Here is a 15,707-nt window from a genome sequence, read left to right on the forward strand (position 1 = left end):
GTTGCTTCACCGTCAGGATTGTACCAACAGGCAAATACTACGTCGTCATGAGGAGAGGCGGAGAGTTGAAAATACTAGGCAAATACTACGGATTTCTGTGAAACAAATGTCTCTTTTTTTTTGTTCCTTCTATAAATCTGCCGGCGCAAGATATGGATTTCTATAACTAACTCACTACCTCCAATTGACTCAAGGAAATTTTCCTGCAATCTGAGACAGAAACCGGCGAGCGAAGATGTCACTGAAGCAGGACTGTGGTCACCACCACCATTAGAAGTGGAAGAAGCAATTTTCCCAGTGAGTATTCATCGTGATTTTCGTATTCGTCATTGTAATTCTGTTCGCCATCTACCTTGTATGGGTGATCCTCCAACCCTCCAAAAGTGGTTCGTTTCGTATTCGTCGTGATTCTTGAGTGTATTGTGGACCCACAAAAGCGGGACTCTGGTTCATCTGCTGAGTACTGACCAACCCACAAAGAATGTCAATTTGATTTGAAAACGTAAATGTAAAACAGAACAAAACAACCAACAGGGTTTATGTTTTTTGTTTACCTATCATGGTCGCGGACGACTTGGTAGAGGAATTAAGCATGGTTTGCCAAGATGAGAGGGTTGCCGGGCTCTTGGGACAAGGCCAGTCGATACATGAGTTCTGTCCTCAAGTAATTTGTCTAGTCTTTCGGTTCAATCTCCACCTTTATTGGCGAAACGAACCGTTGCATTGTCTCATGGTCCAGAGCCTCATCTCTCATGCTCGCTTGCATTCTTAATGCTTCCTCCAAGATTGCATTCCATAGATTCACCTCTTCTGCACTTATTGTCCCCTTCTGACTTTCTAATTCCATAATTGTTTCTGACTCCCCACCTTCCAGTGTCGACATTGGCTTCCAAAAAGATGACACCCGATATATCTCGTTTGGCACAATGGTTCAATTCTTGTTCCACGATGATGAACCATCGAATCATTCATCACCATCAGTCCCACTGGCCACCGGGCAGACCTTTCCACTCCACCACTACTTCCCCCCACGAAGGTGCTCTTACCAACTGAAGATGAAACATAAAATGTCTTAATTGTCGAACCATCAAACTTGGGCTACTTTTGATTCCTGATGTCAGTCATCGTTACAGTCTCCACCGTAGCGCTCGAAGATCCCGACGCCATTGTTGGTGCTGCAATGGCGATGTTGTGACCCATCGAGTACATGGTGAAGTTGGCTAGAAGGATCATGATGAAGACCATGAGAGTCGGCGTGTGTGAGAACACCTGTTGAAAGAGACACACGAACGAAGCATGCATCTCCTTTTACACTCAATCCAGAATCCATTACAGATCTTCGTAGAAAAGGATCTCCCGCATCTGCAAGGCATAACTGTGAAGCTCTCGGATGATGAATACCATGGAAGAGAAGGCCTTCTTCACAGAGCAATAAGCGGATTCACTAGCTTCTCCGAAGCCTTCTTGCCATTGCCTCTTCTTCTTTATCATCCGAAGGGATAGGGGAAGATCAATGTTGTTCGCCTTCCACTCTATGCTCGACGGGAAAATGTCATCCCTTTCCGACTAGTCAGGGGTTATGGACTGATCCCCATCTATGGAGTCTCTATGGAATCAAGAAGATTTGAAGGGGAAAACGGTATGGGACTCTATACAGGGTTTATGATACTACTCATTCTGGGTAAATCTTCATTGAAGCAACCGTTGTTGCTTCCGCTTTTTTCATCCTTGGAATTGCCAAATCAGGATCAAATGGCCATTTGGCTGTAGTACTTGCCTGCTTGTACCAGCAGCCAATCACCGTTTGGCTATAGTTGGGATCAAATGGGTTCAATCCCGATGCTATAGTATTTTCAAATCATCTTCAAGGGTAGTATGGGAATTAAAAAATATTATAACAGTCTTTTTGGATGGAAGGCTAATGGAAGGGGGTCTTTGTCTCACGGTCATAGTACATGGGGTCTTTGTCGCAAAACAAAGTATAGGGGGGTCTTTGTCATAGATCCCATAGTATAGGGGGGTCTTTATAATTTACCCTTAAAATAAATAATGGCAAAAAACCGTCGAACGGGTCAAAGATTTGACCACCTAGATCAATGAATCATTGACCGATTCAATGGCTTTTTGTCAGGGGCCGGATTTAGGATAAAATGGAACTGATTGCCCAGATGTTTCTCGGGCCGAACAGTTTGACTATTGAAATCAACAATGGCTTAAAAACCATGATTGAATGTAACATGGGCATCTTTTTAACACCAGTCCGTTGCATGTGTATCTTTTACTCTATACAATATTTTAGAATATAATTTTGGATGATTTGGCTATCCACTTCGAAAAAAAAGAGAGCTATGTGGCAATCCTGACTTGGAGGGATCGAGTGAGGGAAAAGTGAGAAAAGGAAAGGGTAAGGCATTAATGCAAATCCCAGAAAATGAAAAGTTTTTTAGTTATTCGAGAAAAAGGGCTTCAGAAGGGGTGGTGATAAGAGAGTTAGAAGACTCTAACTTTGACTCGGAATTGCAACTAGTCAGAGTCTCGAAGATATTGAAATTGGCAAGATCAGGGAATTGGGGTAGGCTAGGTGTTGACTGGGAAGGTAAACTAAATATGGAGGAAGAGGATGAAGAGAGGACTGCGATTTGAACAAGTTTTTGGCTGACAACTTAGAAGAACAAGGAGAAGGAGAGGAGGAAGATGATGATAGGGAAGAGGTTGATGAAGACATGGACTTGGATGCTCTGAGCTGCATTAGAAGGAGAGCGGGATTGGATGGCACGCAAGGCGAGGAGGTATGTTTTAACTTACCCCAAAATGTATTCCCTGTTTGTTCTGTTAAGAATACTACAACAATGAATGTTCTTAATTACATATTAGACTAGTACTTAGGGAGCAAACTAGTTAGTATAAGGTTTGTAATAGGGGGGAAAGGTGGAAACTTAACAAAATTAAAAATCGGTTAGCAGCCCATCTAATCAGTACAAAATTAAGAAAATTGGATCGGGAGTTGTTGGGTGAAAGTCTTCAAGGATCTTGAATCACTGAGGCCTTAAAAAGAATCCTCAAAGTAAAAGAGACCAAAAATAGGCTCCTTGTTAACCATTTGGTAAATAGATACAGAAAGATCAATAAGGCAAAGGAAAGTCAAAATCAATTAGAACTGCATTCCTTCAAATGGAAAGTCAGGTTCAATAAATCAGGAGGGGGGGGGGAGGGGGGAGCTTGGGTGAGAGTAGTAAAAAAAGAAGTGAAAATTGATGGGAATAAGTGGTTTGGGGACCTGTTCCGTAACAAGCCCCAAGTGAAAAATAAAGATATTAAGTTGGAATTGTTAGGGTGTGGGGTCGACCTTGACAATTCAACCTCTTAGAGAGACCATGGTAAAATTAGGAGTGGATGTAATCTTCCTAATGGAAACAAACTCTACTTACCTAAATTGAAAAAGAATTTAAAGTGGATTAAAGACTGATGTGGGTGGGGGGTTGATGTAACTGGTCTTAATGTAGGTCTGGCTATATTTTGGAAAAATGATATTGTAGGAAAGGTCAAGTATGTAGATAAAAATTTTATCTGTGTTGAATTTACCACTCAGATGAATCTGATTTGGCATTGCACTTTTGTATACGGGGAACCAAGGAAAAATCTAAGAAAGGGATTCCTTAATAAATGGAGTAATTTGGCAAACCATGTAGTAGGCCTTGGTTATGTATAGGGGATTTCAATTTTATCCTACACAGCTCAGAGAAAGAGGGAGGTAAGATGTACAATGAAGCCCAACTCCTAGAGTATAGAAGCCTTTTAGAAGATTGTGGACTAGCAGTGATTCAAAATGAAGGCCTTGATTTTACCTAGTCTAATAGAAGGGAATGTACCAAACTAATAAGAGCCAAACTTGACAGGGCTGTAGGTAATTCTCAATGGTAGAACCAATTTACAAGTTGTAAGTTAAAAACTCTAATAACGTTAGGATCAGATCATTTTCCCATCCTACTAGAGACTGAAACCATGAGATATTTTAGAAAGAGGCGCTTCAAGTTTGAGGAAATGTGGATTGACCATGAAGACTTCCAAAAGTTTCTGGAAGAAACTTGGGGAAACACTAGAAGAGGACCAAGTGAAATGATGTTGGGCATTAAGTGTAGAACCTTGAAGGACAAACTTAAAGGGTGGACCAACTTAGTAAGGAGGTGGATAAGGTGGGATAGATTATGACCATAACAAGACAGTTGCAATAGAAACAAACCTGCAATCTTGGTTAAAGAGAGAATAGATGATGTGGCAATATAAATCAAGGGTGAACTTGTTGCAAGCTGGAGATAGAAATGCTAAATACTTCCACTCAATAGCAAAATGGAGGGGCAGCATAAATAAAATAACATATCTCAAAAAGCACTAGTAGGGAATTGTTACAATCTGAAGAGGAGATTTCAAGAGAGCTAGAAAATCACTTTAAGAGCATCTTCACTTTCTTGAATACAGTGCAACAAGAGGAATTCCTAAGGTGTGTCAATCTTAGGGTGAGTGAGCAGGAGAGAGTTATTCTTGAAAAAGAAGTCACAAGTGAGGAAATTAAGGAGGCTCTTTTCCAGATGGCTCCTAGGAAGGCTCTTGGGTTGGATGGATTTCCTAACTTCTTTTTCCAAAAATACCGGGGAATAATAGGGGCAGATGTAACCAAGGCTGTAAAATCCTTCTTTGAGTCAAGAACTCTACTTAGGGAGTTCAATGAAACATCCATAGTACTGATTCCAAAAATAAAAAATCCAAAAGAAGCTGCTCATTTCAAACCTATCAATCTATGCAATTCCATTTACAAAATCATAACAAAAGTCCTAACAAATAGAATTAAACCTTTTCTAGGAGGTATAATCAGTACAAATCAAAGTGCCTTCACCCCAAGAAGATACATTCAGGACAACATTCTTATAGCTCATGAGATTATATGCTTCATGAAAAATGCCAAAGGTAAGACTCCTTGGATGGCTCTGAAACTTGATATGAGCAAAGTCTATGATAGAGTAGAATGATTTTTTTTTTGGAAAAACTATGATAAAGATGGGATTAGGTGAAAAATGGGTAAACTGGGTCATGAAATGTGTAACTACTATTTCTTATAGGATCTTGGTCAATGGAATTCCGGGTCAAAAGTTTGTCCCATAAATGGGGTTGAGACAAGGTGACCCCTTATCACCTTATTTATTTCTACTTTGCTCTGAAACTTTGTCAGCAAAAATCACTGAGATGACATCCCAAAAGAAGATAAATGGTATTTCAATTATCAAGAATTATCCAACTGTCTCTCACTTGTTTTTTACAGATGATCACATATTTTTCTAAAGCAAAAATTGGGGAAAGGTAAAGTATTTTGGATGTTCTCAAATTTTATGAGGAGGCCTCAAGACAATAGGTAAACTTTTCTAAATATGAGTTTTTTTTCAATAAAAATCTGCACCATAGATTACAAAAACTCCTGGAAAATTTTTTAAAAATGAAGAGAATAGAAACCTCATCCATTTACTTAGGACTTCCTACAAAAATTGGTAAATCAAAGAAAAATCTCTTTAATTTCTTAATTGAAAGGGTGAAAAATCTGCTTTCAAAATGCCAGTGCAATTCCTAACTATACAATGTCTTGCTTCCTCTCGCCAAAGATTGTTTGTAATGAACTTAAGAGAATCCAAACTAGATTCTGGTGTGGGGGGAACAAAGGAGTAGAGGAAAACACATTGGGTTAGTTGGGAAGTTATTAGAAAAAACAAATGTGCTGGTGGGATGGGATTCAGGGATCCATATAGTTTCAACCTAGCTTTGCTTGCAAAACAAGCTTGGAGACTGTGTCGAAGATGACAATCTATGGGCTAAGATTATGAAAGCTAAATACATCAAAGAGAAAAACTTTTTGACTGATAATTTGCCTAAGAGGGGTTCTTGGGGTTGGCAAAGCCTTCTTGCGGCAAGAGAGGTCATCCAGAAAGGGGCATGCTAGACAGTAAATGTTGGTACAAAAGTAGGGATATGGGATGATCCATGGCTACTGATTGAGCGCGATCCGGCCGGTCTTAGCTGTCCGCGGCCTTGCTTCTGAACGGGGTAGCAGGGAACCTGAAATGGAGGAGATGGGGAAGCTCCGGGGGGAACCCGGCGTAGAGGCTCCGAAGCTCAAGTTAGAATCCTTCAAAAGCAAGGTAATACCAGATAGCGTAAAGTTTGCATACCTCCGTTGTCGGGGGGCAGGGGGCTCTTATAATCACTTCGTGCACTCATCCTGGGGCCCTTGTCAGGTCAGGTATGATTACCCTTGTGCTTGTCAATTCGGCCGTCGTCCTTTCTGCTAAGATAGAACCGTCACAGCCTAACCGTCATCTAACTGGAGATGGCGGTGTCAGTGGCGGTGGTAGGTGGCCGTTCAGGGTGCTGTCGCCAAACGTCAGATCCCAAGTCAGTCAGGTGCGGCGCCCTTGGGCACGAACTTCCTTAGTGTCAGGCGTGGTATGATTTGTTTGGTTTTGGTGCCAAGTGATGCGAAGTGCTGAGCGAGGCGGTCTTGAGCTCGGAGATATCTATAGGGCAGGTTAGTTCGACGAAGTGTATCCCGAGCTGTTACAAGGTGGGTCAATTCGGCAAAGTGTATCCCGAGCTGTTACAAGGTGGGTCAGTTCGACGAAGTGTATCCCGAGCTGTTACAAGGTCAGTTCGGCGAAGTGTATCCCGAGCTGTTACAAGGGGTGAGTTCGGGCCCCCGGTAGGGAGTTCAGTCCGCTCGTGTCCCCTTGTTCCCGCCTAGGCTTGGCCCCTTTTGCCGAGCTGTTGTTTTCTGCCACGTGTCACGTAATAGAGAGGTCGGGCCAAATCTTCCTTCATCAGCTACCTCAGGTCAGAGCTTTTAAAATCATAGGGCCGAGGAATAATAATCCAGGTCTGGTATGGGTGAAAGATCTTATGACGGTAGAGGGGAGAGGGTAGAATACAAGATTGGTGGAGGAAAATTTTAGAGAGGAAATTGCAAAAAACATTTTGAGCATAAATCTGGCCAGGGGAAATTGGGAGGATAAGTTAAGGTGGACTTTAAACCCAAAAGGTTATCATACAGTGAAAATGGGGTACTATGCTTTAACTTTTAGTAACAAGACCACAACTAATGGGCCTTCGGATCCTCTAAGAAAGAACCAGCGGTCTGAAATTTGGAAGACAAAAATTGACCCAAAAATCAAAAACTTTATCTAGAAATGTTCCCAAAACACCCTAGCTATGCATGAAAACCTCTTCAAAAGAAACCTCTCAATTGATAATTTATGCCCAATTTGTAACCATCATGTTGAAATAGTAATGCATTGCCTATTTGAATGTGATCATGCAAAAGCTACATGGTTTGGCTCTCACCTAACTTATTTGGGTATGAGAAGTGGTTAGATTTTGTTCTTTAATAGTTGGATTTCCAACTGGTTAGTAAAATCTTTGAAAATATTGACCCATCTCCCAGGAAGGCTAAAGCTGAACGTGGATGGGAGTTTTGTGGGCCCTTGCAAGTCAGGCTTTGGTGCAGTGTTAAGGAATGAGACCGGTACAGCAATAACTACAGTTTTTGGCAAATCTTTAGCGTCTTCTCCCATTCAAGCTAAAGCAATGGCGATGCTCAACAGTGGGAGGTTTTGAGCAGGTACAATGAGGAAATTATTGAAGTAGAGTCAGACTGTAAACTTTTGGTGCAGTGCTTAGAACTGGAAATTTGGATTTAGTTTCAGATGCAAATTTCCTCTGTTTAGATATTAAGCTGTTGAGTGATGATTTAGCTATCTCTTTTGGTTTTGTAAATAGATCTTGTAATTCTGCAGCCCATGAGCTTGCTAAGAAAGGTCTAGTTGAGTCTAGGTTATTTGAACAAGATCCACCAGAGTGGATTCAAGCCCTAACTAAGCAAGACTTAGCTAGACCTTAACTATATTTGGTGACTTTGTTTCTTCAATGATATCAGTTTGCTTCACTTTATATAAAAAAAAAAGAATGTAATTGTATATGTCGGTTTACCTTCTATTATATCCTTATCCTTCTTAGAATTTTCAATTTTATAGTTTTTTTTAATTAGAAAAACATAAAAATTAAACATGGACTATTCCCATGTAAAACATTTTTACGTGGTCATTTTTTCTAGTGTTATCTATTTTTTTTTTAAATGTATTGAATAAAACTTGTCTTGACATATCCTTTTGTACAAATTCCACGATAGGCTAGTAATTGTATGTTGATGATTTCTCAAAGGACGATTTTGCCCCTAATTCCAATTTAGTACCATTATATAATTATCGATTCTACTCTGTTTCTTTTGTTCTATAATTGATTGGTTGTCTTACAATTTTGCCATCAAACGAATATTAATATTCGTGATATTTAGCCATCTCTCCCCTTGATTTCTAAATTAATTTCCTCTGATATTTTAGGGTTTCAATCATCCAACAAAAAAGGTTTTGGAACGTTATTATTTGAATAGCATAAAATCAATAGCATAAATACTAAAAATAGTGAAAACATAATTAAGTTATAGTGATTTTTTCTTTTTTGCATTACTTGTTGTCATAGTGCTCTGGTTTCTCCTCACACCCACCTACACCATGTTGCAGCAAGCCAGCAACTGCACATTGGGGATATTTTTATACTGTTCTCAATTCATGAAATGTATGGGGATTGAAGGAAATCCGATTTGGTCGTCACAAAATTTGTTATTATGTCGTCCTCACAATATATTGTGAATCCGAAAATCAGGTTAGTGCTTTCACACAGGGTGCCTCAGAACACCTTTCACCTATCTGAATCCGAATTCGGATCGAAACGGCCATGCATTGGCACTAAGAATAAAAATATGCAAAATATAGAGATGTTTCCTATGTGGCTGGATAGCGCTGTGAGTTGGATGCAAGGAGGATTCTGAGTGGAGGAAATCCGAACTGGCCACAGACATGGTCTGACCCATGACACGAAAAACACACTTCCTTTACAGACTACAGATTTACGGATAGGGTCGGATATTTTAATTTTCAATTAATCAAGAAAAAAAAATGATAGTCGGATTAGGACATATCTTTCCATGGGCCCCACCTTTGTCTTTTGTCTGTAGGGCGAAGAAAACCGGGAGTTGCATATTGTCGTTGCTCAGAGCAGGTGATATAGGTTAGCAGTTGATTAGATAAGATGATTGATCATATGACATCCAATAACGGTTCTTGTTGTTTCTTACAGTCTCGTTCAAATCCAAAACCGTCCCTACGTTTCCGACGAAAACCGTGTGCCCTCTTTGACAGTTCGACAACGACGATCGACGACCTCGAAATCTCATTTCATGGCAACGAATCCGAACCAGCCGGGCCGTTTTAAGTTTTAACACACACCCAGACGCAAAAAAAAAAAAAAAAAAAAAAAAAAAAAAAAAGAAGAAACCTCCCAAGTTCAGACTCCCGAGTCACTCAAGTTTTAACCAAAAGAAGCCACCTTTAACCACTAACCCTGGTTAAAAATCTAACCCAAGTTTTCTACAGTTATTCTCTCTCCTTCCACATATATAACTCTCTCTCTCACTATTTCAGTTTTTCTCCTTCTCCTCAAATCTGTGTCAGCTTTGCCTTGTTTGCATGTTTCGTTCTTCTCTGCCTTGCGGACTTTTGGTTGTGACTTGTTGGTCACTGTTCTTGAGTCATGGCAGCCAAGAAACTATGCGAGTCGTTCTCTAAGGCCTTGATCGAAGAAGTGCACAGATGGGGCTGTATGAAACAAACTGGTGTGAGCTTGAGATACATGATGGAGTTTGGGTCGAAGCCCACTGAGAAGAATTTGCTCATCTCTGCTCAGTTCCTTCACAAGGAGCTTGCTATAAGAATTGCCAGGAGGGCCATTGAGCTTGAGAATTTGCCTTATGGTTTGTCTAATAAGCCAGCTGTTTTGAAGGTATTTCTCTGTTTGATTGCGTAAATTCAGTTTCTTTGTTTTTTTTTTCTTCTGTGTTGGTCTTGGCTTTTCTGTTGGCTATTGGTGTGGACTCTCGACTCTGCAATGGGTTTGGTTTTCATGGCTATTTGCATGGACCATGTACATGGGATTTTGTTTGAAGGATATTTGGCGTGGGCTCTGCTAGTTGGTTTTGGTTTTCACTTTCCATGGCCATTGGCATGGATTGTGCAAGTGGGGCTTGTTGTCTAGAGTGATTTATAGAATTGCCTTAACTTTCTTTCTATTTTTGATTTTTCGATGTGCTTGCGAGAATGAATTTAGGTTGTTTGAACAATTCTGTGATTATTCTTTTCTGTAGATTATATATTATTTTGTTTTCTTTTTCGGGTCATTTTGTGAAAACTTATTACAGAACAAGAAGGTAGAAAAGCTTTATGGAACAGGGGGAAACAACGAACCCCAGAATTGCAAAAAGGAATAACTTAATACCTTTTCCCCTTGATGTGGTTGCATGGTTGTTTTTACTCCTCTCCCTCTTCTTTAGTATTTTGTGTAAACTTTTAATGTATGGCTTTTCTTAAGGGATTTTATTATGAACAAAAAAAGAAGGATTTCATTAACATATATCTTTTTTCTAAGAGTGTGCTCCTCGGGTGACGCATATTAAATCTGCATTTTACTAATTATTTTTCTATTTCTTTCAAAAGCATTGTAAAAACTTTTGATTTCTTGTGTCAACATGAACTTTCGTCTTACAACATTTAATTCATTGAATTCTCTTGGACTCGTCCTGCAGATTGAGGTGTAGATTGGTTTTGCTCTTCATTGGCTTTAGTTTTGTAAATAAGTTTTGAACAGTGTAGGCAGATTGATTTTAGTTCTTACAGAGCTTCACTCTGTTTCTTCTTTTGGTTCTGATCCCACCCCTCCCCCTCAATAGAAAAAACGGAAATTAAAAGTCTTGGAGATTATTGTGAGTTGGTTTTGGAATGTTTAGTCAAGTTTTGACTTTGGATATTTGAATTTTGCTTGTGAGATCCTTGAATTGGTATAGGAATGCCAAGTAGAACGGTTTTGAACTTGTATTTTTTTGGTGTTATTTCTTATCTAGGTACAAGACTGGTATATGGATTCTTTCCGTGATCTGCGGTGCTTTCCAGGGATAAAGGATACAAGTGATGAGTTGGCTTTCACAGAAATGATTAAGATGATCAAAGTAAGGCACAATAATGTTGTTCCAATGATGGCTTTGGGTGTTCAGCAGCTGAAGAAAGACTCGACTCCGAAGGTGAAGTTTGTTCCTGAGGGTCTTGATGAGATTCACCAGTTTCTTGATCGTTTTTACATGTCAAGAATTGGGATTCGCATGCTTATTGGTTAGCTCTGTTTTCACTCTTTCTTTTTTATGTCCTAGGTAGTTGGATCTCATTTTTTCAAGTTTCTAGCTATTTGTTTTTTCCCCTTCAATGATCTTTATGATGTTCTCAAGGGACTTACCTGACCATGTTTTACATGAAATGCACTGATCGAACCTTCAACTTTTGGTGAAACTCAGGGCAGCATGTGGCTTTGCATGATCCCAATCCACCACCTGATGTTGTAGGTTATATACATACAAAACTGTCTCCAGTGGAGGTAGCACGAAATGCTAGTGAGGATGCCCGCACTATTTGTTTACGAGAGTATGGAAGTGCACCTGATGTTAACATATACGGAGATCCCAGTTTTACATTTCCGTAAGGTTTTTTCCTTCAATTTGGTCAAGGTTATCCACTTTTTTATTCTTTTTTGGTATTGTAAGGTTTTGCTGAAATATTACTGAAATTCCAGTAATATTACTGCCACACTCTTTATTGTGTTTTGTTATTGTCTTATTTCTATGTCAAGGTTCATATTTTCTATTGCTAGAATGACCATTTTTTTTCTGAATGTGCTAGAGATTATATTATATTTGAAACGAGACCAATTTGTGCAAGTTTCTTTACTATTTGGTTACATAATCCTAACAGTTACAAGTTCTTGCTTCCATTGGTACTTAAAGTGACTCGGGGGGGGGGGGGTTATAGTGTGAGCTAATCTATCTATAGTGTCCTTTGACCAGTTTCTGGCATTTGATCCTCTGCTCTAGCAGCTAGGAAATATTATTCACAAATTCTAGGCAAGCCTTTGAAACAACTATTTTTATGTCCTAATCTGCAAAGGTTGAAGGACCTCAGAATCATCATTTTATAATCCAAGCTTTGTACATGTTTTTTTTTTTGTTTTTCGGATTGGCCACATAAATTTTGTTTTTTGTATATCCAAAGCTGTTTTTTCAGTGCATAATTGGAGTGCTATATAAGTTATGGAAAAATAGTTGTTCATCCAAATGGATATCATGAATTTGGTTGATTTTAATACAGCTCAAGTCAGCTCAACAAAATCTTATTCTGACTATTTGGGGCTGGCTACAGGAATCCTTCTATCAAGAGCAGTACCTTTTTTTTTTTTTCTTTTCTTAATTCTGAGTTCTTGGTTCTTTACTCACTACTTCAACCCATATCCTTTTTGTCCGCCTCCTAGATATTTTAGAAACCTCAATTTGCACGAGGTCCATCGTTACTCATATACTTGGCATTCCTCTATACAACTGCCAAGATTGTTAGCCATTTCCTATCATTTTGTCACCCATGCGAGCTTCCTTTGGTTCCCATGAATGTACTAATTAGCTTTTCTCTTTGTTTTTTATAGCTTTTCCCTTACCCTTGTTTTTCATCTATCTTGTTTGCCATGCAACAGGTATGTTCCAACACATTTGCATCTTATGGTATTTGAGTTGGTTAAGAATTCTTTGCGTGCTGTTCAAGAGCAATTTATGAACTCAGAAAAAGTTGCACCTCCAGTTAGAATCATAGTTGCTGATGGAATAGAGGATGTTACAATAAAGGTATCCACTTTCAATTTAACTTGAGAGAGGTGTTCTTCAATGTCAAGATTTGGAAGATCTCCAAGTTGTTGCTGGTCTATATTAAATATTTTTGTAGGTTAGCCAACCATCTACCCCCCCCTGAAAGAAAGAACTCAAGTCTGTGAGTGGCCACTCTGTGCCCAACCATTCCACCCCTCCCAAGTATTGGATAATGACCTTTTCTAGAAGGTGGTGGTGGTGGTTTTTCTTTTCTTTTTCTTTTTTTTTTATTTGTGTGTGTGTGTGGGGGGGGGGGAGGAAAAAGGTGGGATACCAATTATGTGTTTGTAGTTATGCTTAACAAGTTTGTTTGTGTTCATATTGTAGATCTCAGATGAAGGTGGTGGGATACCAAGAAGTGGCCTTCCAAAGATATTCACATATCTTTATAGTACAGCAAAAAACCCATTGGATGAGCATTCAGATATTGTATCAACCGATGGTGTGACAATGGCTGGATATGGATATGGGCTTCCAATAAGTCGCCTCTATGCTCGTTATTTTGGAGGTGATCTGCAAATTATCTCAATGGAAGGATATGGTTAGTCCAGAAATTTTTTATTCCCTTTTATTTGGATTAGGAAATTGCAAGTTTCAACATTTTTTTCTTAAACTTCCTACACTAACCAAGCATCACATGACATGATCCCACACTTACGTAACTCAGTTACTCTCGCATGTATAGGTCTTCAACTATAACAAACACCTGTCACACAGTGATTGGTTAATTTAAGATATATTGACTCTTGGATTAGCACCAAGAATGATGTTTCATGCAAAAATATTCCCCTTTACCAGATAGAAAAAAACTACTAAATTGGTTATCTAAAGTGGCTAGTAGCAAGCATTTTTTGTCTAACATCTTAAGAAAAATTACAACTAGTAGTAATCCATTTAGATATTCATCTCTTGTTTTAAGTTGTATGTAATAAAAATTGTTCTGAAGTGATAACACTGAATATTTGCTTATCATCATACATCAGTTTCTGCTGTAATGTCTTCTCAATAGATAAAGAAGACATGAATGGAGGTAGTGATAAATGATTTGAAGGCTCACAACTTAACAATGGATATGGCCCTTGATAGAGTGGAAGGGCTATACAAGATTTATGTAGCCAATCCTATATAGTTAGGGCTAAGGCTTTATTGAATTGAACTGAGTTAGCTTTATCTAAGTAGTATTATCAGTTGGTCCTTAATTACTTTTCTTACTACAGATATAGAAACTGTCACTGGAAGGATTTGTTAGCACCTTAATGTTCTGCTACATGAATTAAAGTATTAAAGTAAAAATGAAAATGTCTTCTAACAACATAAAATGCTATAAAGTGACAATCATTAACAAGGCATTAGTATGATATCAGGCCGTAAATGTTGTGCATAAAGAATTCTTAATGGAAGTAGATAAAGCATATATTCTGTTTGCCTAAAAACATTCACATGTTGCCATTTAACATGGTGGAAAATTAATTTGTGCTGTTCTATATACCACACCCTTAAATTTGATTTTTTTTATTGGCTCAATAAAACTAATACATAAAGAAACTAAATATTTACAATCATATGAAAGAACCTCATCTAACCAATTTTGAGGTTCATCAAAAACAATGAAGTCTGTGTCCATATTTTTTACTCTAAATATATATATATATATATATATATATATATATATATATTAATTGCTCAAAAAATTTTTTTACATAAACAAATTTCATCCAAGATCTTGAAACAAGACCAAGGAAAATTTCCATAAACCCCTTTAAGAATATAAATAGCTTGCTGTAAATATGATTCAATGACCATTTTTCTCCATCCTTTAGTTCTAGCATACTTCATTCCACATAAGATAACAATAAATTCAGCTTCCAAGACCCCCATTGGCCACCTGCAGCCATGCAAAAGACACCTCTATCATTTCGAGCAACAACCCCATAAGAAGCTTTTTATTGTGAAATTATACCACCATCACAATTGATTTTTACAAACCCAACCGGAGAAGGCTTTTGTAGAAGGACAGAAACAGAACAAGTAAATCTGGGAGGTATTTTTTACAAACCCTCTACACACCCTCTACAGGTACAGGCTGAATCTGGGAGGTATTTGCAACTTTCAGATAGCTTTGGAGTTTGGACAAGCTGGGCATGACAATACCTGAGACCTCGCTTTCACCCTTCTGCATCAAACTATGAAAGTTTTAACCAAAAAATTCCCATTCTTAGATCCCATCCAACTAACTTTAGCTTGATTCCCATTTCTAAAAATACGAGTTCCCATGATATCTTCAATTTACTCTCGTCCCAACATGTACTTTGTGAACGTTATGCAATATAAGTATCTATCACCTATGCCTTCTTATATTTGATCTAACTTGTATATAGTTCTTGTCATTGACGATCATTAGAAGCTCCTTATGGTATCTTTAAGTTACTTGTTATTACCTGTTATTTTTTAAGCTTAAACATGAAGCCAGTTGATTCTTGAATGAAGTTTATATGTATTCTTACAGGGACGGATGCATACCTTCATTTGTCTCGCCTGGGAGATTCTCAAGAACCACTGCCATGATTCTGTATCCCAGCTCAAGCATCTAACATATTCGTTCTGTGGTTTTCCACTACTTTATTTAAGAATGTAAAGGTTTACATTGTCATCTATTTAAGGAAATTGGGCTGTTAGATTCTCATATACATGTGGTTGAGTTGGCAGCCTTGTTGTTCATTGTTTCTCTCGATCATAGTTTAGCAGGTAAATGAAGATACTCCATTTTCACAACTAGGAAATTAATGCCTTGCCATGTCTGGACTGAAAATTTAGCCAGATATATGCT

At 38.5% G+C, this 15,707-nt stretch overlaps 1 protein-coding gene and 1 pseudogene across 1 annotated transcript; one reads left to right on the plus strand and one right to left on the minus strand.

Moving 5' to 3' along the window:
* Window positions 1-550: 550 nt before the first annotated feature.
* On the minus strand, window positions 551-1,676 carry LOC148867882 (uncharacterized; annotated as a pseudogene).
* A 7,531-nt stretch (window positions 1,677-9,207) lies between these two features.
* On the plus strand, window positions 9,208-15,598 carry LOC148867883 (pyruvate dehydrogenase (acetyl-transferring) kinase, mitochondrial-like). Its single transcript, XM_088978230.1, has 6 exons — window positions 9,208-9,930; window positions 11,045-11,309; window positions 11,489-11,669; window positions 12,712-12,859; window positions 13,208-13,421; window positions 15,387-15,598. The coding sequence occupies exons 1-6, from the start codon at window positions 9,682-9,684 to the stop codon at window positions 15,443-15,445; spliced, it is 1,116 nt and encodes a 371-aa protein (XP_088834356.1). The 5' UTR covers window positions 9,208-9,681; the 3' UTR covers window positions 15,446-15,598.
* The last annotated feature ends 109 nt before the right edge of the window (window positions 15,599-15,707 follow it).

The sequence above is a fragment of the Nelumbo lutea genome, chromosome 3 (genome assembly GCF_056320005.1).
Source record: "Nelumbo lutea isolate HS-2025 chromosome 3, American lotus-T2T, whole genome shotgun sequence".
Classification (NCBI taxonomy): domain Eukaryota; kingdom Viridiplantae; phylum Streptophyta; class Magnoliopsida; order Proteales; family Nelumbonaceae; genus Nelumbo; species Nelumbo lutea.

Bases quoted from the DNA above. Each gene is read 5' to 3' on its own strand.
- LOC148867883 (XM_088978230.1), top strand. From the start codon at position 9,682: ATGGCAGCCAAGAAACTATGCGAGTCGTTCTCTAAGGCCTTGATCGAA. The intron at 11,670-12,711 runs GTAAGGTTTTTT...GCCATGCAACAG, and splicing joins GATCCCAGTTTTACATTTCC to GTATGTTCCAACACATTTGC. The intron at 12,860-13,207 runs GTATCCACTTTC...TTCATATTGTAG, and splicing joins TAGAGGATGTTACAATAAAG to ATCTCAGATGAAGGTGGTGG.